Genomic DNA, 23,731 nt, shown 5'->3' on the forward strand with positions numbered 1-23,731 from the left:
CCTAGTGAGCCATCTGCCTTTAGGAGTATGAATCTCAGTAATTCAACTGCTCTTCAAATAGGGACTGCTGTTCCTCCATACAGGTGACTACCCAGTGGGCCTGAACAAGCTCTCTTTCCCCCGAGCCCTCTTTAAAACAGGGCCAACACCACCTACTTGAGACACACAAGCAGCATCTCACAAGTTAAGAGTCTTTCTCCTGAGTCCATCGATCAAGACACACAACTCAATCTAAGACACAGATGAGTCTGGGCTGAGACACACAACCCAAGGCTACTTAAAGGAGGTCCCTGATCCCATACTCTTCTCTGTGAACACCAATCATCGACGCTTCCAACTTAGGTGGGTTAAATCTATGACAGAGGCTTGGTAGGACTCAGCAAATGCAGCACCAGGCAGCAGATCCAGTCAGCAAACCAAAGCAAGAGAAGATAACCCCGGGTGGTGGTCGCCCGCCTCTAGACATCCTGCTCCCAATGTCAACTGCTGTGGCCACCTTGCAGGGACAGCATTACCACCTCCATACCCAAAATTTGGTTCCAGTGTCAGGACTGATAATGTCACACACACACACACACACACACACACACAACCCCCCCCCCCCAAGATTATACCAAAAGGTTGATTATATAACGAGGCTTTCTGGGGAAAACAGGGCAGGCTTTCCATGTTGGCCCAAAAATTACCTGAGAAAGAAAAGGAGGCTGGTTTGGGATTTTTTTATTGCGGTTGGGGTGGGGCTGGGATGAGGGTTCTCGCACACACGGAGGGACAGAGGGACGGAGGGATGTGCGAGGTTTCAGCCTCCCAGGCTTCCTTCAGGCCTTACCCAGATGTGGGGCACAGGGGGGAGGGGAGAAGGGAGGCTTCAAAGCTATCGGCAGTCAAACATCGTACGATGGTGTCAGCTCTTTATTTCAATATTAAATTACCATGAATAGATGATTCTAGTACGTACTTTTTAGGTTAGAATTTGAATAATGTATATCATAGTTTTAAATAAGACTTCACAAAACGTTCCATGTAAAATCATATTCTTCTGGATAAATATATCCCCTTGATCACATTTATTTATCATTACTCCTTTCTGAATCCCCACAGAAGGAGAGTAAAGGAATAAAAAAGGCAGAGATTAGTACTGTCATTAAAGACTTCAGAGATTCTTATCACACCCTGATATTATTCCTTATCATCAACTGTTGGGCCTGTGCAGTAAATTATCACAAACCTAATTAGCTGTGGTTCTGGATGTGGTCATCTCAGGCCAACTGCTGCCCTGCACCTGATTTCACTCTCACAGCGTAAGCAGGCTGACTCTGTGGGCGTCTTGCAGGTTTGAGCTGTCAGGACAGTCAGTGCACTAGCTCTTGTGGCTCCCCTCCACTCACACCTTTGTAAATAGCCCCTTTTGTAAATAAGCTCTCCACCAACTGAAGGGAAAAAAGCCTCTCCAATAGCTTTGTGTCAGGCAGAGTAAATGAGCCAGAGTCCTTGTGATGGCCTCTGAGCCCTTCTGTGATTTTACCTCCTTGCCCCTCTGACCTCACCTCCTCCCCCTGCCTGCTTTGCTCCGGCCACCCTGGTCATCTTGGCTGTTCCTCAAACATTCTAGACGTGCTCCCACTTCAAGGCCTCTGCAATTTGCTGTTCCCTGTACCTGGTGTAACCTTCTACTACATGCCAAGTCCCCCCCAACACTTAGTGGCATAAAATATTTTGCAAAGGAATGGATCAAACATCTTTGTGTCCATTTCTCAAGAGCTCCAAGTAGTTACTGTTGCTCCTAAAAAAAAAAAGGAGGTAAGAAGGAATTTGAACTATTTGCATTGTCTTGAGCAGTGTTTCTCAAATTATCTATAGTGAAGGACCAGGTTTTAAAAATTATTTCCGGCTACTGCTGACCAAGCTGTAGTCCTGTTGTGCCGAACAAGATTGCAGCTCGCACTTCATGTGACGCACCATGCTAGTTTGACAACTAACCCAACTGGCTTATAGTCTCTAAAGGAAGAGCCTGCTGATTGCTCTTGGTTGTGGTGGCAGCGGTCAACTGCTGTAAGTGTCTGAACTTTGTCACAGGTGGGTAACAGACTCGTTTGCCGGTTGGCGCCAGACCACATTTTAGGATCACTGGTCCAGAGGGGATCTCTCTTTTGGCAAGGTAGCTAAATCATAGATGGGAAGACCTTTCTGGTCACAACGACTGCTGCTAAAAGGATCACAACACTATAATACTAGCTTAGGATGAGCTGCAAGTTTTCTTCAAAGAAGAGTTTCTCCTCCTAAGAGTGAAAAGACATTAGAGGTGATTTGTTTTTAATTTTGTTGTTTGGGTTTTTTAATATACCATTTATCCACATATATAGTCAAGGTCAATTAACTGCTCAATTTTCAAACTGGAAATGAAAATTGTATAGCTGAAAGCCAAATGCACATTCTAGAACACAATGTCAGTACAGAATGTAGAATGAGAGGGTAGCAGGTTATTCGATCATTAGGTATACCATCCACATTATTAGATGCATATGTGATATTTTAACTGGGTGATGCTATGTAAGGATATTATTTCCTAGGTAAAATTTGAGAATTCATGAATTGAGCTGAATCTATTAAAAATTGTTGAATCCAAAATTGTAAGGTCTGTAATTACATAAATAAGGATCATTAATAAGTCATTTCAACATAAATATTCTTCATTAGGGAGTTTCAATAAAGTATGAAAATGCAATAAATAAGTACATTTAAAATTTTTCTTTTAATTGGGTCATAAGTTTTCAGTACCAAATAAATTGCCTGAGTTTGTAATTAACATTTTACGGTCTAACTCTGTGAGGGAAAAGGTATGTATAGGTTACTTTAAAGGTACAGTGTGGGGCTTCCCTGGTGGCGCAGTGGTTGAGAATCTGCCTGCCAATGCAGGGGACATGGGTTCGAGCCCTGGTCTGGGAAGATCCCACATGCCGCGGAGCAACTAAGCCCGTGAGCCACAATTACTGAGCCTGCGCGTCTGAAGCCTGTGCTCCGTAACAAGAGAGGCCGCGATAGTGAGATGCCCGCGCACCACGATGAAGAGTGGCCCCCACTTGCCACAACTAGAGAAAGCCCTCGCACAGAAATGGAGACCCAACACAGCCATAAATAAATAAATGACTTTCTCTCTATTTCACTGTCTTTATAAAAAAAAAAAAAAAAAGGTACAGTGTGCTTTCCCCTACAGCCTCCAACTCCTATCCCCCAAGAATATTAAGGATTTTCAAAGGCACTGAATCTTTGAACATTAGCTCGTTTTATGACAAAAATCTATCCCAAAGGGGTAGAGAGAATACAATTTAAATGTTATATCAGCTCTTACTTTAGCAGATATATTTTGGGGTCATTACATAAATGTATTAAATAATTTGAAAACTTTTTATTTTTTATTCAGTATGGAGATTTATTCCCAGAGCGGGGCTTTTCTGATGCAAAATTGGAATGCTTGTGTAGTCACAACAGCTGTCCCCACCCCATGGGGTGTCTTCCATTACTTTACTGTAGAGATGAATTTCTGGCCCAGTGTCTCAGTAATATTGGACACACGTGGTTTTAAGTGGCAAAGCGGTATGCATATGCATTCATTTGACTTTCAGAGCTACAGTTGGCTCCAGATTAGAGCAAGGAGAATACATTCACACCAAGGCCACCCTCATGGCTGCTGCAGTAGCTGGATCACAGTAGGCTCTGTTGCTTCTAAAGACACAACCAACTATTGCTGAGGAATTACACATTCACCAAAGTGCCGTACAGCTGGAAGAGAGAGAATAATGAACTGCTAAAAGGATTCTTTCAAAGATTTCAGATTATGGTCCCAGTTATTACTGATCTAGTTTTTTAATATTAATAATAAAATCATGGCTGTGAAATAACAGTGAAACTAAAAGGAAAGATTTTCAAGGAAGTAGATGATTTTTCAGGTTATTCATCCAAATATTTGATTTAAATCTTTTCCTTTCCAGAAAAAAGTGGCACTATCCTTTTAGACTCATTAACAAGGAATTAAAATTAGATTGATTCTTAATGCCCATTGTTGATATATGCAACATATTTGGAAGGCCAATCTATTAAAAATAGATTATTTTAAAGAATTAGTTTACTCCTCTGTGAAAAAATGGCTTATATATTATTGACATTTTAGACAATTTTGTTTGCTACAAAAATGTGTTATAATTAATGCAGAAATAAGATCTGATTTAGTGTGAAATTGCATTGATATACTATATGGTTGGAATACTCTGTCTCTGTGCAGTGTCAACTTAATGCCGTTTATGTATGACTTTGTACTATAAGCTTATATTTAAATGCTTCATAACTTTTGCATTTTGAAGCCAATTGGTATAGTTATTCAAGTTGCAGCTTTTTAGCAAAAGTGATTTCCTAGAAAATCCAATTATGTCCGTCTAAATAATATCTCAATAATGCTTTTTCCCCTAAGTAAAAACAAACAAGCAAAAAGAAAGTAAAAAACCTTCAGTGTAAATTTTTAAATTATCTGATATGGAGAATTAGATTTCTGATATTCATTAAATATCAAGGAAATTCCGACCATACTCAGTGCAGGCTACCTTTTTATAGAAGGGAATTTATGCATGTTTCATAAGGGTTGTACTGATGAATATGTTTGAGGCTTTCAGCTTTTAGTGGATACAAAATAGAATGATTGATAAAATCCTCCCTACTATTGGCTATTATTTACTGACTCTTAAGTGGCAGGTTGTATTTATGCCAATTTATCTGCTTCAGGGAACATTCTTGATAGCAGAACAAAGTGAATAAAAGTAGTTTGCTTTGCAAATGAATGCAAATGGGAGAGCCTTTCGGAAAGCCCTTTAACAGGGGCAGTGCACTTTGATTATGAGTGAAGCTGCCATTTGGACATGGTGAAAAGAGCACGCTTGAACCATTGATTGGGGGAGACAGTAAAAAGTCAGGAAGGGCCCCGTTAAGCTTGCGGTGAGGCAGGCGGATGTCAGTGTGGTTAGAGCACAGTGGGAGAATGACAGGGAGGATTAGTGTCAGGGAGAAGCTTTGCTGTAGCTGTGGAGATAGTCCCTGGGGTCACTCACCTCTGACTGTTGTCTGTGCTGATGGTCCTGTAATGCATACGGCCTGATGTGTGCCTGTTCATTATCGGAAACGGTGATTAGAAAAGGTATTTGTCTCAGAGGTTTCCTTCCTTCTTTCTTTTTTTCTTTCTTTTTAATTAAAGGAAAATAAGGTGGCTTCCTCCATCTCTCAGCTGACTCCTAGAGTCTTGTGTTATACCATTGTGGCTACTGCCTCCGGTAGGAAATAGTTTAGTGCTGTAACGTAAAATAATTGTAACGTGGTTATCTGTTATTTGATGATGGTTTCTTTTGCTTTGCTCAACTTTGGGTTTCACCAAGTGGTAATGCTGAATAAAATGCAGAGAATATGCTTGCTCTGAGAATTTTGGCTTTTGCAAAAAAAAATTTTTATAATCTTTAAGGTATTTTATTATTCAATTTAATAATTTGATCTTTTAGAAGCTATTTACCTTCTCAAAAAGGAAGTGTTGCTTTGCATGGACCCGGTGGTTTAAGTCTTGGCTGCAGGAGTTTCTAATTTCTGTTCTCAAGTTTTACAAAATGCTAGCACTTGATAAATTAACTTCTTGAAGATACATGATTTTTAGAATTAAATATCGTTACGTAGAATGGACAAAAAATATATCTTTGTCTCGGTTCTGATTCTGAATCAGTCCATTTACTTGTTCACATTTTCATTTACACTTATGAAGTTTTTTGCTTTTTTAATCATTTTTCTTAAAAACTTCAAGACCTGTGGTAAGCTCACATGAGGCATTTGTGAGCATTAGTGACACAATGCACTTCAAAACAACTGTCTTTCTTTTTTTAATGTCTTTAAGAGCCTGGGTTCACAGTATTTCTTCTTTATTATTTGGTGTACGTTGGAGCATTTAAAAGGCTGCAGGAGCTTTGCATTCTAATGTTAAATATGCAACTCAGACCTTCACCTAAACTAGTAGATACATTTTAACATTGTTATTTTTGCAGAAAGCATAATGCCAATACTTGGTTTCACAGGTTTATTAAATGTTTTAGCGAACATTCTCTGAATTACTTTTTTTTTCTTTAATGTTTTGCAGGCACCTGAATGGACAGAAGAGGACCTCAGCCAGCTGACAAGAAGTATGGTTAAGTTCCCAGGAGGAACCCCAGGTCGATGGGAAAAGATTGCCCACGAATTGGGTCGATCGGTGACAGATGTGAGTTCACTCAGATTTGCATTGTATGGAGAGTGACAAACCAGAATAAGCCAACTATGTAGAAGGCAGACATAGATGCATCCAACATTATCTTTGGAGAAAGCCTACAATCTTTTTAAGGACCTGGAAGTGAACCGTTAACGAAAGAAGCAAGAAGCAGATGTCAGCCAGTCCCCTGGTCTACAATTAACAGCTGTGTGAGGCATTCTGGTGTTTAGAGACTTAAGCTACTGTAACTTAATCACAGAAAAACAATGCTAGTTTTTGTGTTTCAAGTGACCCCTTTAGCTGTGGGAAAAAAATAGTTCTCTGATTAGAATTAGAGAAGTTACATTTCAGCTGGATCTTTTTAACACTGAAGTACAGATTGCTATAGGTAGTTGACAGGTGGTTTGCATTAATTAAATGAGCAATATTGCTATGTTTTTATTTCAAGGATGATACCTACCATTCATTTTGACAAGTTGTTTAACCAAAAAAATTTTCTATGCATATAGCTTTATAATTATATATAATATAAAGTGTATAACTATAGATTTATATATATACTATGAACAATATATATTTAAACTATATATAATTATGTGACTAGTCATACCTACCATTTAAAAGACAGTGTTTACTGGGAAAGTTTTCGATTTAACACTTTCGAAATATAGGGCAGAGAATCTTATAAAAGCACCTACTAGAGCACCTGATATGTACTAAATATTCAGTAAATGTTTAATTGAAATGGAGGTCTTTATTTTCATCAATATGATCCTTATTTTCATAAATGATAGTAAATATTCTTTACTGAATTTACTTTAAAATAAATCCTATAGCTCTAAAATATCTAAGGATACTGAAAGCAAAGATTCAGATTTCTTATGTTCTCAATTGTATTAGTATACTTTGGGTCTTTTTTGATAATGAACTATTTCAAAACCCTGCAAAATAATTAGTAAGCACAACTACCAAAAAAATAACCTTTTAATTTAGAAACAATACGGATTACTGTCAATTTTTTTTCTTGGGGTTTTTTTTTGTTTGTTTTTTTTTTTTTCTGTTTCAGATAGAAGCTGCTTTGAGAATTTTAAATTATATATGAATGTTTTTACTACCATATGGTAGGACTTTTTAAAATCACATTTTAAAGACATAAAAATTTTTGTAAGATGTTTTACATTATTTCGACTTAAAAGTTAGTCTGATCATGTGTAAAGTTAGCCCTTGTATCTTATAACTTTTTTTGGCTATTTCATGATGAGACCAGTTATCTTAGGTTACTGGAGGAAAACCATAAGGATACCTTTTCCTCTGCTAAGAATATTACTGGGATGTGCATTTTATCTTGTTGTAAGGTTGTTTGTAAAAGATAAGTTAATAATGCCTTATCAGTAAATATCTGACCAGGTTAAAGATGTTCCATGGTTACTGATATTTTAAGTACTATGATCCTCTAAGTATATAATTACTGTTAATATAATGATTAACAAAAATTACTGAAATACTTTTTAGAAAGTTATAAAACAGGCATTGGTTTAAAAGGGCCTCAAAACTTTTAGTTCAGTTGGCTGATGAGAGAGAATAGTTCACTAACTTAGTGTCTCCGTTGAAGATAGCACTGCCTTTAACTTTTTTTTTAATAAATTTTATTTATTTATTTATTTATGGCTGCACTGAGTCTTCGTTGCAGGCTTTCTCTAGTTTGCGGCGAGCAGGGGCTACTCTTTGTTGCGGTGCACAGGCTTCTCATTGCGGTGGCTTCTCTTGTTGCGGAGCACAAGAGCTCTAGAGCACGGGCTCTAGGTGCACAGGCTTCAGTAGTTGTGGCGCACGGGCTTAGTTGCTCCGCGGCATGTGAGATCTTCCCGGACCAGGGCTCGAACCCGTGTCCCCTGCATTGGCAGGCGGATTCTTAACCACTGCACCATCAGGGAAGTCCCAACACTGCCTTTAACTTTTTAAATAATATTTCTATGAGACCTCACAGTTAATAATGCCAAAGGCAGATAAGAAATTGAATAGAGCAATATTTTACTTTTTGTTGTTGTCATTAAAATCTGGTTAAATTTTTAATCTATATATATATATTTTTTTTAAATATATTTATTTATTTTTGGCTGCGTTGGATCTTCCTTGCTGCGCGCGGGCTTTCTCTGTTGCGTCGAGCGGGGGCTACTCTTTTGTTGCGGTGCGCGGACTTCTCATTGCTGTGGCTTCTCTTGTTGCGGAGCACGGGCTCTAGGCACGTGGGCTTCAGTAGTTGTGGCTCACAGGCTCTAGACCACAGGCTCAGTCGTTGTGGCGCACGGGCTTAGTTGCTCCGCGGCATGTGGGATCTTCCCGGACCAGGGCTCGAACCCGCGTCCCCTGCATTGGCAGGCGGATTCTTAACCACTGCGCCACCAGGGAAGCCCCAATCTATATTTTTAAGAGGAGAGAGATGAAAGGTTTTTTTTTGGTTTTTTTTTTTTATTAATTTATTTTTGGCTGTGTTGGGTCTTCGTTTCTGTGCAAGGGCTTTCTCTAGTTGCGGCAAGCAGGGGCCACTCTTAATCGCGGTGCGCGGGCCTCTCACTATCGCAGCCTCTCTCGTTGCGGAGCACAGGCTCCAGACGCGCAGGCTCAGTAGTTGTGGCTCACGGGCTTAGTTGCTCCGCGGCATGTGGGATCTTCCCAGACCAGGGCTCAAACCCGTGTCCCCTGCATTGGCAGGCAGATTCTCAACCACTGCGCCACCAGGGAAGCCCGAGAGATGAAAGTTTAAATGCTGATATACATGATGTAACCAACAGAGCCTTGGGATGGCTGTTTAGTATCATAGATCTAGAAAATCGACGTAACTTACAAGAGCAGTCTTAGTGCAGCCTTGGTGTAGGTAAAGGCATCTTTTCACACTTTTGCAAATTCATCCCATAGTTTTTTCTTCTTCTTCTTCTTCTTCTTCTAGACTTACCCAAGGGAGACTGATTCCATGTAATAGATATTTTTTCCTTTTATCATGGAAGTAGCAAACATGACTTTTTGCGATTTTTTTTTCCCCCTCCAAGTACTAGTTCTATTTTCATAATACCAAAAGTACCTTGGAAATACTTAGTAAACCTAAAATTTTGGGCACCAAAAGTGCCACTGTAACTTTTCTTCTATATCAGTATATACACATATATAGACTCACACTGTATTTTCATCCTGTGAGCATCATCTCCATAGCTAGACTGTACATTTCATTTCAGTAACTACATTTCAGTAACACACACACAAACACAAACTGTAAAGCACTCTCTCTCTCTAAAAGAGAACAAGTGTCTGAAGACAATACTCATTTTACCGAACACACAGTGAGTTACATTGAAGCAGCTGAGATGGGTTTGGCTAATACAGTTCCTTTAGTAGAATGTTAAGTGAAAGCTAACCACACTTTAGAAGATCACTTATACTTCTTTTTTGGCTATGGTGTTAATTAGATTTGTTTTCATTAAGTGTTCGACTATGAAAAAAGAAACCAAGTTGAGTTTGCTGTTATTGGAACCTCTGCATACTGACCGGATCACCTGTACCAATTCTCCCCAGCTCTGCACACCTGTTCTTTGACCCGTTTTCCTTGCTAAATGTGTAGCTTCAGGCTGAGTTCTCTTTCCTTCGAGAAACAGTTGACCTTTTTGGGAGGGGTAAGAGTGTGCCGTGGTGGAATCTATATGTTCTTTATTTGGGTTGACAGATTACAGTGAAAAACCCATTTTGTTCCTCAATTAAGAAAGGAGTTTTCAGTGTATTAATTGTCGTAATTCACTAGTTAAATTGCTGAATACTACTCTGGATAAATACAAGGAATGTTACTAGCTTTGTAAAAAAAAAAAATCAATGCAAAGTATATTTTAACTCAGATATACCTAAACTGTAAGACTTACTTTATTATAGATGAAATATTTTAAATGTTTATATATGCCTTTTAGCAAATAATTTTGGTAACCACAAAGGACACTCAAATTGTAAAAACAGGAAACAAAAACTGGCATGTAAAACCAACTTTAGTGTGATTATTAACTGCAGGTTTTCTAAATTAAGGTCAGGGAGCCTCACATTTCTTGCTTGTGCAGTAATATCATTCTCTTGCCTGTAAGGATGTAAACTGATTCTGCCTCTCTCCATAGTCACTAATCTCCTGCATCCTAGTTGTGATAACAGACTGATTGGAGATGTTCTGCCTGCTTGGAAAAGGCCCAGGTAGGTAGCAAAACAAAAGATACGTGGATAGATTTAAACAGACTTTTGTAATTAGCTTAGTGCCACTGTGAGATGTGTAGTTAGATAAGCATTTCATATGCAGGTGAAAAGGAGGGAGAATAATAAAATTCCCAGTTTTATTTTATATAGCCACAACTAGAGAGGAGATAGAGGAGATACCTGTTGGGGGAATATTTATATGTTATTATGGCAGTTGTTTCAAAAAATGTAAGCAGATTATTCAATAGAAAATAAACTTTTGTCAGTGAACTAAATATATAGTATATATAATGCTGAAAGGCATACATTAACATTTAAAATACTTCATCTATAATAAAGTAGGTGTTACAGTTTAGGTATATCTCAGTTAAAATAGACTTTGCATTAACTTTTTAACAAAGCTAATAACATTCCTTGTGTTTATCCAGAGTAGAATTTAGCAATTTAACTCGTATATATTTTGGCAAATGTATTATTGCTATTACTTTTAGAGTCAGACTAGTCCTACACAGGTTGTAAAGGTGCATCGGGCTTCCTGCCATAGCAGTTCTCTTGACCAGCCTGATCTCTGCTCCTCTCGCTCCCTCACCTACTCAACCCCACGACCTTCAAAGATATGTAAATTTTAAAAAGGAAGGGGTCCTTTATACCATTCTTCTTGCTAGATGAGTCACTAAAATCTAATAATCAGTTTTCAATCTGATATTAATAGATGATAATAATTTAATGTGTTATCAAATCTCTCTCTCACGCACACACACTTTGTTGTATGTCTTTCCAGACTTTAGTCTTCTTATATAGGCATGTGACTACATAATTTTAACAGTATTAATCTGTATCCTGCCCTTTTCACTTTGCTATGAGCTTCTTTCCGCGACAACAAAGATCCACATCATTTTTCTAAACACCTATACAATACTCCATGTTGTCTGGATATAATTAAGGAGCACCCAAGTGATTGTCACTTAAATTGCTTCCCTTTTTTTCTTCATTCATCTTTCCATTTATATCTGTTTCCTTAGCTTGTATGCCTAGGAGTAGAGATGCTTGATTCAAGACTATGGATGTTTTTAGAACCTTTGGTGACTGTAAAATTGGCCTCCAGAGAGGTTATAATATTATATACAATGCCCCTGGTGGTAATGAGAGGACACTTCCTCATAGTCTCATAAACACAGAACGTTTGTTTTTCATCATTGCTCATCAAGTAAGTGAAAAGTGGTATGGCACTGATTTTTATAACTTGCCTCCTTACTTACTGGTCTTATTTCGAATAGAGTTTGTGTTAATTCATTATAATTTGAGGATAGACAGGCCTACCGTTTTTTGTTGTTGTTCTTTTGGCTGTGTTGGGTCTTTGTTGCAGTGCGCGGGCTTCTCCGTGAGGTGGCTTCTCTTGTTGCAGAGCGTGGGCTCTAGGCGCACAGGCTTCAGTAGTTGTGGCTCACAGGCTCTAGAGCACAGGCTCAGTCGTTGCAGCGCATGGGCTTAGCTGCTCCGTGGCATGTGGGATCTTCCCGGACCAGGGATTGAACCCGTGTCCCCTGCAATGGCAAGCATATTCTTAACCACTGCGCCACCAAGGAAGTCCGACAGTCCTACCTTCTGCAAATAATACTTTGCCATTTTCTTTATATCTTTTGTTATCTTATTTGAGTGTATTAGCTAACAATTCCAGAGAAATGTTATGTTACAGTAATAGTGATTCATGTAGACTTTTTGCTCAACATTTTAATAAGAAAACCTAATGTTTGGTCATTAATTTTAATATTAGTCATTGATATGAGAAATCCATTATTATGCTAGGGAAATTTTCTTCACTTTAATTTTTCTAATTCTAATTTATTACAGTTGTGTTCAGGAATAGATGTGAAATTTTAACAGTGGTTTCTTCAACATCCCTTGACACGATCATATGACCTAATAAGGATGAATATATTACCAAGGTCCCCCTTTGTATTTCTAAGATAAAGTTTACTTGGTCATATAATATTATTCTTTCAATAAACAGCTGGATTTGATTTGTTAATTTATTTAGGATTCTTGCATTTATATATCTTAAAGTAAAAATATTCTAGAATTCTTGGTGTTTTGTTAATTGGATATCTTTAGGTAGGGTTATACCAGCCTTCTAGAATTTGTTCATTATACCTGCCTTCTAACATCTAGAGCAGCGGTCCCCAACCTTTTTGGCACCAGGGACCCGTTTCGTGGAAGACAGTTTTTCCACACATGGGGCCGGGGGGGATGGTTCAGGCGGTAATGTGAGCGATGGGGGGCAGCAGATGAAGTGAGATGCTTCGCTCACTCGCCCGCTGCTCACCTCCTGCTGTGCGGCCCGGTTCCTAATCAGGGGTTGGGGACCCCTGATCTAGAGAGTCAAGAAAATATTGAATTCATAAAACAAAGAAAAAAGTGTGCTATGGAAAAAAATCAGAACAAACCTAAGTATCCAAATAAATGAAGTAGAATGGTTGAAAATTATCATCTGGAAAATCTCCTAGAGAGCAGAACAAAAAGACAAGAAATACAGGGAATCAGTCCAAAAGGTCAAAATCGGATTAAAAGGAGTTCCAGTTAGACAAAGAAAACAGACATGAGAGCATTTTTGAATGAATGATACAATGAAGTTTTCCAGGATGAAGAAACACCTGAGACCAACAACGCATGAACACTGAGACTACACAGAAGATCTTTAAAGCTCCTAGGGAGAAGCAGCCTCCAAAGTAAGGCAGGTCAGAGTGACAGCAGATTGCTTAGCAGCACTAGATGCCGGGAGACAAGAGAGCACTGGCCTCACAGTTCAAGGGGGAATGGCTCTGAATCTAGAACAGACCAACCAGCTATGATGGTAAATACGTGGGGCGAGGACTCATTCTTCAGACAGTTTCCCGAGAGTGCACTCCAGCAAATGAGGGATAAGTCACCAAAGAGGAAGACACAGAATCCTCGAAATAGTGGACTGAGCCCAGTGAATGGAAATCCTGAGACCCCACAGCGATACAGCAGGCGAAGAGCGCAGAAAGTCCACGCTGGAGCAGGAGAACAAAAGACTGTGAGAGAGCAACCACGTGAACAAAAGGCAACTAGAAACTCCACCAACGGAAAACCATACAAAAAAGGCATGGTCCAGATTTAAGTTCAGCCATACCTCAGGTTCAGTTCCAGACCACCGAAATAAAGCAAATATCACAATAAAGTGACCCACATGAATTTTTTGGTTTCCCAATGCATATAAAAGTTATGTTTACACTATATTGTAGTCTGTTAAGTGTGCAATAGCATTATGTCCAAAAAATATACATACCTTAATTAAAGATAGTTTATTGCTTAAAAAAATGCTAACTATCATCTGAGCCTTCAGTGAGTCATAATCTTTTTGCAGTAGTAACATCAAAGATCACAGATCACCATAACAAATATAATAATAATGAAAAAGTTTGAAATATTGTGAGAATTACCAAAATGTGACACACAGAGACACAAAATGAGCAGATGCTACTGGGAGAATGGTGCCCACAGACTTTCTCGACAGAGTTGCCACAGACCTTCAACTTATAGAAACCGCAATCTGCCTGTGCAGTAAAAAGTGGAACGATAGAAACAGCAAAGGAATTTGATACTGAGAACAATCTCCTTTAAGTGACACAAGAAGTGCGATCACAGTGCGGTACTTATCTCTACAGTGAGTAATGTTTACCATATCACAGTTATGTAAGATCTTACGTAATGGCTTTTCATATTTTAAACATTTTATATACTTTCAGATGGTTTTTCAATTCTTAAAATCAACAAATTGTGGAAGACTATGGCAAGTTGTCCATCAAAATATGTTATCCCCTTTTCTAGTAATAGAGAAGGCAGGCACATATTTGCCCAGAAACACTGCACTCCCAAGCCCTCCAAGCTCTGCTATGGCTAGGTTACTAATTTCTTCTCAGAGGAACATAATTGAAGTAATGTGTGTCCCTAGGAGCTCTTGCTCACTTTTCCCTTCCACTGAACTGGAATACCAGTTTGCCTGCAGCTCAGCTGCGACCATGCAGGCAAAGACAATTGCCCTAAAGAATGGCAGGGAAGCACAATGGAAAGAACACGAACATATGGAGTAAAATAAAAATTGTAAACAGTGACAAGCTCCATGAAGAAAAATAAAGCAGAGTAAGAGGTTAGAGACCTAACCTAGGGAGTGCAATTTCAAGTGGGATTCTGAGGAAAGTCCTCTCTAAGAGGTAACGTTTGAGCAGAGACACAAAGCAACTGAGGGAGCGAGGTTGTCTGAGAAAGCGTTCCAGGTGGAGGAAACAGCAGTTGCAAAGGCTTTGAGGCAAGAGCCTGCTTGGGGTGCACAGAGTCCAGCAAAGAGGTCAATATGGCTGACCAGGAGTGAGCAGGGGGGATTAGAGAAGATGAGGCCAAGAGATAGTGGAGGACCAGACCACCTAGGACCTCCTTGGTTAAGGTAAAGATTTTGGATTTTACTCTGAGTGAGACAGGAAAGCACCAGAAGATTTTGAGCAAAGGAGTGCAAGATCTAAAAGGGTCATTCTGACTTCTCTGTGGAGAAGATGCTGTGGCAGGGCAAGTGTGGGAGCAGGAAGCAGGCCAAGTAAGAGGCTATTTCAGTTGTCCCTGCAAAAGACAGTGGTGGTTTGGACCAGGGCTTATTGGTAGAGGTGGGAAAAAGAGGCTGAATTCAGGATATAATATACCAAAAGCCTGTTAGTTAATTATGTGTACTTGTAAGCATCAGAAGAACTGTGAACATACAGATGGCCAACAGGCACATGAAAAGACCTCAGTATCACTAATTATTAGAGAAATGCAAATCAAAACTACAATGAGGTATCACCTCACACTGGTCAGAATGGCCATCATTAAAAACTCTACAAATAGTAAATGCTGGAGAGAGTGTGGAGAAAAGGGAACCCTCCTACACTGCTGGTGGGAATGTAAATTGGTGCAGCCACTATGGAGAACAGTATGGAGGTTCCTTAAAAAACTAAAAATAGAGCTACCATACGATCCAGCAATCCCACTCCTGGGCATATGTCCAGAACAGACAAAAACTCTAATTCGAAAAGATACATGCACCCCAGTGTTCATAGCAGCACTGTTCACAATAGCCAAGACATGGAAGCAACCTAAGTGTCCACTGACAGATGAATAGATAAAGATGTGGTATATGAACACAATGGAATATTACCAGCCATGAAAAAGAATGAAATAATGCCATTTGGAGCAACATGGATGAACCTAAAGATTATCATACTAGTGAAGTAAGTCAGAGAAAGACAAATATATCGTATGTCACTTATATGTGGAATCTTAAAAAATTGTATAAATGAAGTTATTTACAAAACAGAAATAGACTCACAGACATAGATAACAAACTCATGGTTACCAAAGGAAATGGTAGGGGGGAGATAAATTAGGAGCTTGGGATTAACATATACACACTACTATATATAAAATAAACAACAAGGACCTACTGTATAGCACAGAGAACTATATTCAGTATCCTGTAATAACCTATAATGGAAAAGAATCTGAAAAAAATGTGTGTGTGTGTAACCAGGTCACTTTGCTGTACACCCGAAACCAACACAACATTGTAAATTTATTATACTTCAGTTTTTTTAAAATGGTTAAAAAAAACAATGCTCAGAAAAAATATTTTAAATTTTCAAAAAAAAGACTTTGAACAGAAATGCATGCTTCTGGGTATAGGGTACATGGCTTTTCATCAGAAGCCCTTGTTGTAAACTGATTTTTTTTTTTTTTTAAGCTGTGTGCATGTATTACCTTGGTTTTTAAAACTACTTTTAAAAATGTAAAGAAAAAATATTTTATATCTTTCCATGTCAGTATATATAGGCCTACCTCATTCTTTTTAATCTTTTTTTATTATAAAAGCTTTATTGGTTTACAGAAATAGAAAAAAAATCCTAAAATTTGTATGGAACCACAACGGACCCCAAATAGCCAGAACAATCTTGAGAGAGAACAAAGCTTGGAGGCATCACATGTCCTGTTTTCAAAATATGTTATAAAGCTATGGTAATCAAAACAGTAAGGTACTTGACAGCTGACACCTAGGCCGGGAGGGCAGTAGGAACATTCAACCTCTACTGAAACACTTGCCAGACCATCCCCTCACCGAAAACAGCTTTACTAGTGGAATTCTAGAGCCATCTATTAATATTTTTGTCTGTCTATATTCCCCCATCAAAGGGCCTTGAGGGCTAATTTGAATGTTCTAGCAAAGTAATAACAACTACTTGCAGACCCTTTCCAGAGACTGTCCTTCTTTTATCTGGTTCAGTTGTCTTCTTCCACAGAGGACACAGCTTAAGGAGGAGCAAACAGAATAGTGGAGAGAGAGGAACAAGATATCCACCCAGCCTGTTTATACATCAGTAGGGTGACAGGTATCACCAACAGATCTCTGTGACACACACTGGGGAAATCAAAGTACAAAGGGCTTGAATCTTTACTAAATTCACCTAGTTGGTGATTGGCAGTAACTCGGGTAAAGCAGTACAGAATTGGCCTTCATGAGAGGTGAGGCCAGACTCCCAAACTGTCAATACACAAGCCTGTTTTGGATTGCTCTTTCCTTACTTTAGCCAACATTGATTTAGAAGTAAAAAACTTTTAAAGCAATAAACAATGATTTTCTTTCTTATAAGCACAGTCCTAATTAATTGGAAATCTGTTGAATGAGTATGCAAAGGAATAACCACATTGGAAGCTCCTTGAGGTAGATAAGACTAGATCTTATACATACACCACTGTTCTCAGTATACTGATATGCTAAGTCAATACTTAATATATATATTAAGTATTAATATATATTATACTTAATAAATCTTTTAATTCACCTAAATTGAAAGATAGTTCATTAATAATATCACATCTAGGGAATTCCCTGGCGGTCCAGTGGTTAGAACTCCGTGCTCTCACTGCAGAGGGCCCAGGTTCAATCCCTGGTTGGCGAAATAAGATTCCACATGCCACGTGGTGCAGCCAAAAAAATAATAATACTAAAATAATGTCACATCTAGTGAATCACAGAATATTTGATTTAAAAAGAAATCATTAATGCAATCTTTTGTTTTATGGATAAAGAAGTAAAGTGGAAAGAGAACAGAATTTAAAAGAAAACCTGGCTTTGGTGTCCTATGCTACTATTTATGGGCTGTGTGATTTTGTAGGTCCCCATATCACTCTGAGCTTCAGTTTCTTCACCTGTGATATGAATTTCACGGGGTAGCTGGCGGGTGAAATGTGATAGCATCATGAAAATACTTTGTTATTAGGAACCATTACACAATTGTAAATCACTATAATAATCACTTATTACAGATGTGAGTTCTAGAAAGAGATAAAAGTTCAAGGCCACAGAGCTAGTTAATGGCAGCCTGGGACTAGAACCCAGATTGTTTGACTCTTATTTAAGCCACACTGTCCTCTTAGTTCAGCAAAGACTTGATTTTTACACCCTAACCCTGTGTGTAGGACAGCACTATTCTTTGTCAGCCATGCCTAGATCAAATATCATCTTCAAAGTGAAATCTCTTGGTTTTCTGAGGTTCTGGGCCAAAGGAGGATAAATTTGAGAGCAAGGTATTTCATGCCCCAAGACACTGGCCAGTCCATGGGGCTGTAACTCCAGAGAACTCCAAAAACAGTTGCTTTCCTTTGAACATTTGAACCACAGAAATATTCAGCATCTCGTTAAGCTCTAACTGAACACTTGTTCATCTTCCTCAGTGATTCATTCAAGCAAAGCATACTTGCATGAAAATTTTTCTATATCTCCCATTTGCCATTTTTATATGTTTTCTCCTGGATCTTATTTAGTGTCCTATATTACTAATATATTGAGTTCGTAATTTGTACTCACTCATCAGAACCCTGTATCTTACCAAGAGGATAGTATCCACTTTAAAGTCTAGACCTAATTTACTAGTTACAATGATATTCACTTTGAATACCATGGATGTTTTATGCATGAAGGAACTGGTTTCTCACAGTATAATCTATGGTCTGGGGATAGCATCATACTTTATGGTGGGATTTATTTTATTACCCTGAATTATTTGCTTAACTCTGTCTTATGTATAGCTTAGAGATGCAGCAAGTCAATAGACGGTGACCCTTGAGCAGATGCTAATGTGTTAATGCAATGTAAAATTGCTTCCTTGTGCTAAAAATTTGGGTAACCCATTTAAAAAAGAGGAAAGTGGGTGAATGTATGTTGGCTTGTTGCAATATCTTGCTGATAGACTAAAAATATTTGCAAAACTACACTATTGTCTGTTGGCATAAGTATTTTCTCCCAGTAATGGCCATCTACATTACTTATAGAGGTGATCAGGAAGTTAATGGAAGGCCCTCTTTGTCAATGATTAAGATGTACACTATTATTATTTCTTGTATTTTCTATCCAGACAGAGGATCCAGAGAAAAATTTAAAGACATTGGAGAAATAATAAGAATGAACAGCACTGCTCTCTACCAGCTGGAAACATTTTTCAGGTGGTTTATTTAATGTTCAGGTAACAGAGTGCCATTTTTATTTGAAAACTACAGTAGCTCCTGGTTATAACGAGTGCTAGATTCAGCAGAAAGTTGGCCAAAATTTAATACAACTGAATGAAAATACAGTTGATCCCTGAACAACATGACAATTAGGGGCACCAGTCCCCTGCACAGTTGAAAATCCACATATAACTTTACAGTCAGCCCTGTGTATCCATAGTTCTGCCTCCTCAGATCCAACCAACAGTGGATCGTGTAGTAGTTTAGTACATATTTATTGAAAAAAAAACACGTAAGTGGATCTGCTCAGTTCAAACCTATGTTACTCGAGGTCCAACTGTAATGAACTTCACAGTTACATAATTTTTATTATTAGAATACTTAAAATTTCATTAAGTCAGCCAGAATTTGAAAAATATGACTTGAGGTTATCACTAATAGCCAACATTTATTTTCTGAGTTATCTGAGGATGCCAGAAATATGAGTATACACTTTATATAGCTCAGAAACATGGAAAACTCTTCTGTATGTTGAGTAGAAATGTGCCACTATGTAACTATCCACTGATCCTAACTGTACCCTATGGAATATAGTTTTCATTTTGTTAATTAATTTTCTGTTACTTTCATCAGTGTTCTCACTGGAAGGAATGAAACCTATTTTAGGTTTTTTTCATTCACTCCACCCTAACCTGTATATCCCAGATTTGATCATAGAGCCCCCGTTTCATAAGAATTTTAAAGATAGCTTTAGGCATAACTACATTAAGAAGAAGGATTATAAAGTATTTTCTGTTTGGAATCAGAACATGATGAAACAAATTTCCCTACAATTCTACAATCCATGTAACTGTTAATACACATGTGGGTAGTGTTATCCAAAAGCCCACCTAAGCCAGTAGCCCACAGTATTATTTGTTCACATACTGAGGAAGAAGAGAAGTCTTGTCTGTATGGACCTATAGGTCTTCTCCCAAAAGGAGGTGAGAAAAAAGTCATAAATCTCCATTAAGTCAGACAGAGACCATACCGTCTACAATTGCACGATATAAAAGCAGAATGAGTAACTGAAAAATTCATTATAGAATAGGTGAGAGAAGTAATACTAAACATTCATGACTAAATTGGCACCCGTGTTATTATCCAAGTCATCTAGATCTATCAGAGAGAAATAAATTTGGTGATGACTATGTCACCTCCAATGTCATCTCTATTTGCAGATGACATGATATTACATATAGAGAACCCTAAAGACTCCACCAAAACTGTTAGAATTAATAAACTATTTCAGTAAAATAGTAAGCTACAAAATCAGTATACAGAAATCATCTGTAACTCTGTACACCAACAACAAACTATCAAAAAGAGAAATTAATTCTATTTACAATAGCATCAAAAAGAATAAAGTGCTAGTTTTAAATTTAACCAAGAGGATGAACGATCTATACACTGAAAACTCTTAAGACACTGACGAAACAAATTGAATGAGACACAAATAAATGGAAAGATATTTTGTGTTCATGACTGGAAGAATTTAATATTGTTAAAATGTCCATACCACCCAAAGCAATCTACAGATCCAGTGTAAACCCTCTCAAAATTCAAATGGCATTTTTCACTGAAATAAACAGTCCGAAAATTTGTATGGAACCACAAAAGATCCCAAATAGCCAAAGCAATCTTGAGAAGGAAGAACAACCTGGAGGGATCACATTTCTGATTTCAACTTTTAAAGTGATAGTAATCAAAACAGTATGGTACTGGCATTAAAAACAGAATAGAGAGGCCAGAAATAAATCCACTGGTTTATTTTACTAGTACAGGCAACTAATTTTTGACAAAGCCAAGAATATACAATGAGAAAAGGATAGTCTCTTCAATAAATGGTGTTGGGAAAACTGGACAGCCACATGTAAAAGAATAAAACCAGGCTTCTATCTTATACTGTACACAAAAACTAACTCAAAATGGATTAAAGACTTGAACATGAGACCTGAAACCATAAAACTAGCAGAAAATATAGGGAGTAAGCCCCTTGACATTAGTCTTGGTGTTGATTTTTTTGGATTTGACACCAAAAGCAAAGGTAACAAAAGCAAAAATAAAACAAGTGGTACTACATCAAACTAAAAAGCTTCTGCACAGCGAGGGAACCATCAACAAAATGAAAACCTATGGAATGGGAGAAAACACTTGCAAGCCACATATCCAATAAGGGGTTAATATCCAAAATATACAAGGATCTCACACAACACAATACCAAAAAAAAAAAAAAATTCAATTTTAAAATGGGCAAAAGAGCTAAATAGACATTTTTTCCAAAGAAGACCTATAAATGGCCAAGTATATGAAAAGATGCGCAACATCACTAATCATCAAGGAAATGCAAATCAAAACCACAATGAGATATCACCTCAAACCTGTTAGGATATCTATTATGAAAAAGACAAGAGATAACATGCTGGTGAGGATGTGGAAAAAAGAAAACCCTTGTAGACTTTTGGTGGGAATGTAAACTTGTACAGCCACTATGGAAAACAGTATGAAGGTTCCTCAAGAAATTAAAAATAGTACTACTATATGATCCAGTAATCCCACTTCTGGGTATATATCCAAAGGCAACAAAATCATTATCTCAAAGAGATATCTGCACTCCCAATTTCATAGCAACAATATTCACAACAGCCAGCCAGTGTATGGAAACAACTTAAGTGTCCATCAACTGATGAATGTATACAGAAAATGTGTTTATACACACAGACACACACACACACACACACACACACACACAAAATGGAGTATTATTCAGCCAAAAAAAAGTCAAGCTTCATAGAAAAACTGTAGAAAAGCAGTTGCCAGGACTAGGAGATGGGGGAAATAGGGAGAGGTTGGTAAAAAGGTACAAACTTTCAGTTATAAGTTGAATAAGGTTTGAGGATCTAATGTATAACATAGTGACTACAGTTGATAACACTGTATTATAGAATTGAAATTTGGTAAAAGTGTAGAACTGAAATGTTCTCAACAACAAAAGTGAATATATGAGGTGATCGATATGTTAATTAATAGGGGGAATCCTTTTAAATGTATACATATATCAAATCATCATGTAGTTCACTTTAAATATCTTACAATCTTATTTGTCAATTATACCTTTAAAAAAAAAAAAGCAAACTGACACCCATGTAATTGAAGTTATCTAGATCTATAGGAAAGAAATAGAATGCTGGGCAGTGGCAGCAGCTGCAGCTCCCGGTCAGCCAAGTGATTATGAGGGTGAACAACTGATATACTTACAACCATTCTTTTTTCCACTTTCAGTACAGTATTCAATAAGTTACATGAGATATTCAATACTTTATTATAAAATAGGCTTTGTGTTACATGACTTTGTCCAGTTTTAGGCTAATGTAAGTGTTCTGAGCATGTTTAAGGTAGGCTAGGCTAAAAGCTATGATGTTCAGTAGGTTAGGTGTATTGTAAGCATTTTCAACTTATTGAAACTTGTTGAAACTTTATTGGGCTGTAACTCCATTATAAGCCAAGGAAGACATGTATTGTATTCAGAATTCTCTGTCAGTACAAGGAATAACTAACCATGTATTCTCAAACCAACTCATGGATAATAACTCCTTCTCTAGGAGGAGTCCTCCAGGAGTCAGAATAAATATCAAACATTGCCTTCAGAAACCACTCCTTCAAAGGAGCCACAATTTGATTTGATCGTAGAGCAATTTATGCCCTGGGGCATTTTGTAAACAATAAAGCATCAGCCAGCAGTTAATGTAGTTTATTAATGGGTGTGGTCAGGTAAAGAGAGGAAGAGAGTCCTACAAATACCACTAGCATCCCAAGATGACTGGGGATACCCATACCTGCAGTACCTGAGGAGCGACATCAGAGGCTTAATGCTGTAGGGGGCAGAGGGGCATAGGCCTCGATAAATCCAGCCATCCATTAAATAAACATGCAAATAACGACAGACCTTAACTTGGGGAAGGGTGTGGCGAGAGAAAAATCACTAACCAGAATTGCTGTAATATATTATCTAAATGTTCAGTTTTGAACAAAAATAATGAGCCATGAAAAGAAACAGGAAAATATGACCTGTACATTAGAAAAACAGAAGGCAACAGAAGCTGCCCTATAAGAGTGACCAAATGTCAGATTTCACAGAAAAAGACTTCAAAGTAACCCTTGTGAATATGTTCACAGAACTGAAGGAAACAATGATGAAAGAAACAAGAGAAGATATTATGACAGTGTTGCATCAGACAAATAATATCAATAAAGAGATAGAAATTATTTTAAAAGAAATAAAAGAACCAAGTGGAAATTCTGGAGTTAAAAAGTACAATAATTGAAATTTTAAAAATTCACTAGAGGACTTCCCTGGTGGCACAGTGGTTAAGAATCTGCCTGCCATTGCAGGGGACACGGATTTGAGCCCTGGTCCGGGAAGATCCCACATGACGCAGAGCAACTAAGCCCGTGTGCCACAACTACTGAGCCTGCGGTCTACAGCCTGCGTGCCACAACTACTGAAGCCCGCATGCCTAGAGCCCGTGCTCTGCAACGAGAGAAGCCACCACAATGAGAAGCCTGCACACCGCAACGAAGAGTAGCCCCTGCTCACCACAACCAGAGAAAGCCCACACACAGCAACAAAGACCCAACACAGCCAAAGATAAATAA

The 23,731-nt window shown here is 38.0% G+C and overlaps 1 protein-coding gene across 2 annotated transcripts in view; it reads left to right on the top strand.

The window, feature by feature from the left end:
• The window catches only part of DNAJC1 (DnaJ heat shock protein family (Hsp40) member C1), a 200,909-nt gene that overhangs the window by 164,698 nt on the left and 12,480 nt on the right, over positions 1–23,731 (top strand). For both annotated transcript variants that reach the window (XM_061181597.1, XM_061181595.1), the window contains exon 9: positions 6,161–6,280. In XM_061181597.1, the coding sequence (XP_061037580.1) occupies positions 6,161–6,280 (120 nt within the window). The remainder of the gene's footprint in view (positions 1–6,160; positions 6,281–23,731) is intronic.

The sequence above is a fragment of the Eubalaena glacialis genome, chromosome 2 (genome assembly GCF_028564815.1).
Source record: "Eubalaena glacialis isolate mEubGla1 chromosome 2, mEubGla1.1.hap2.+ XY, whole genome shotgun sequence".
Taxonomy (NCBI): Eukaryota; Metazoa; Chordata; class Mammalia; order Artiodactyla; family Balaenidae; genus Eubalaena; species Eubalaena glacialis.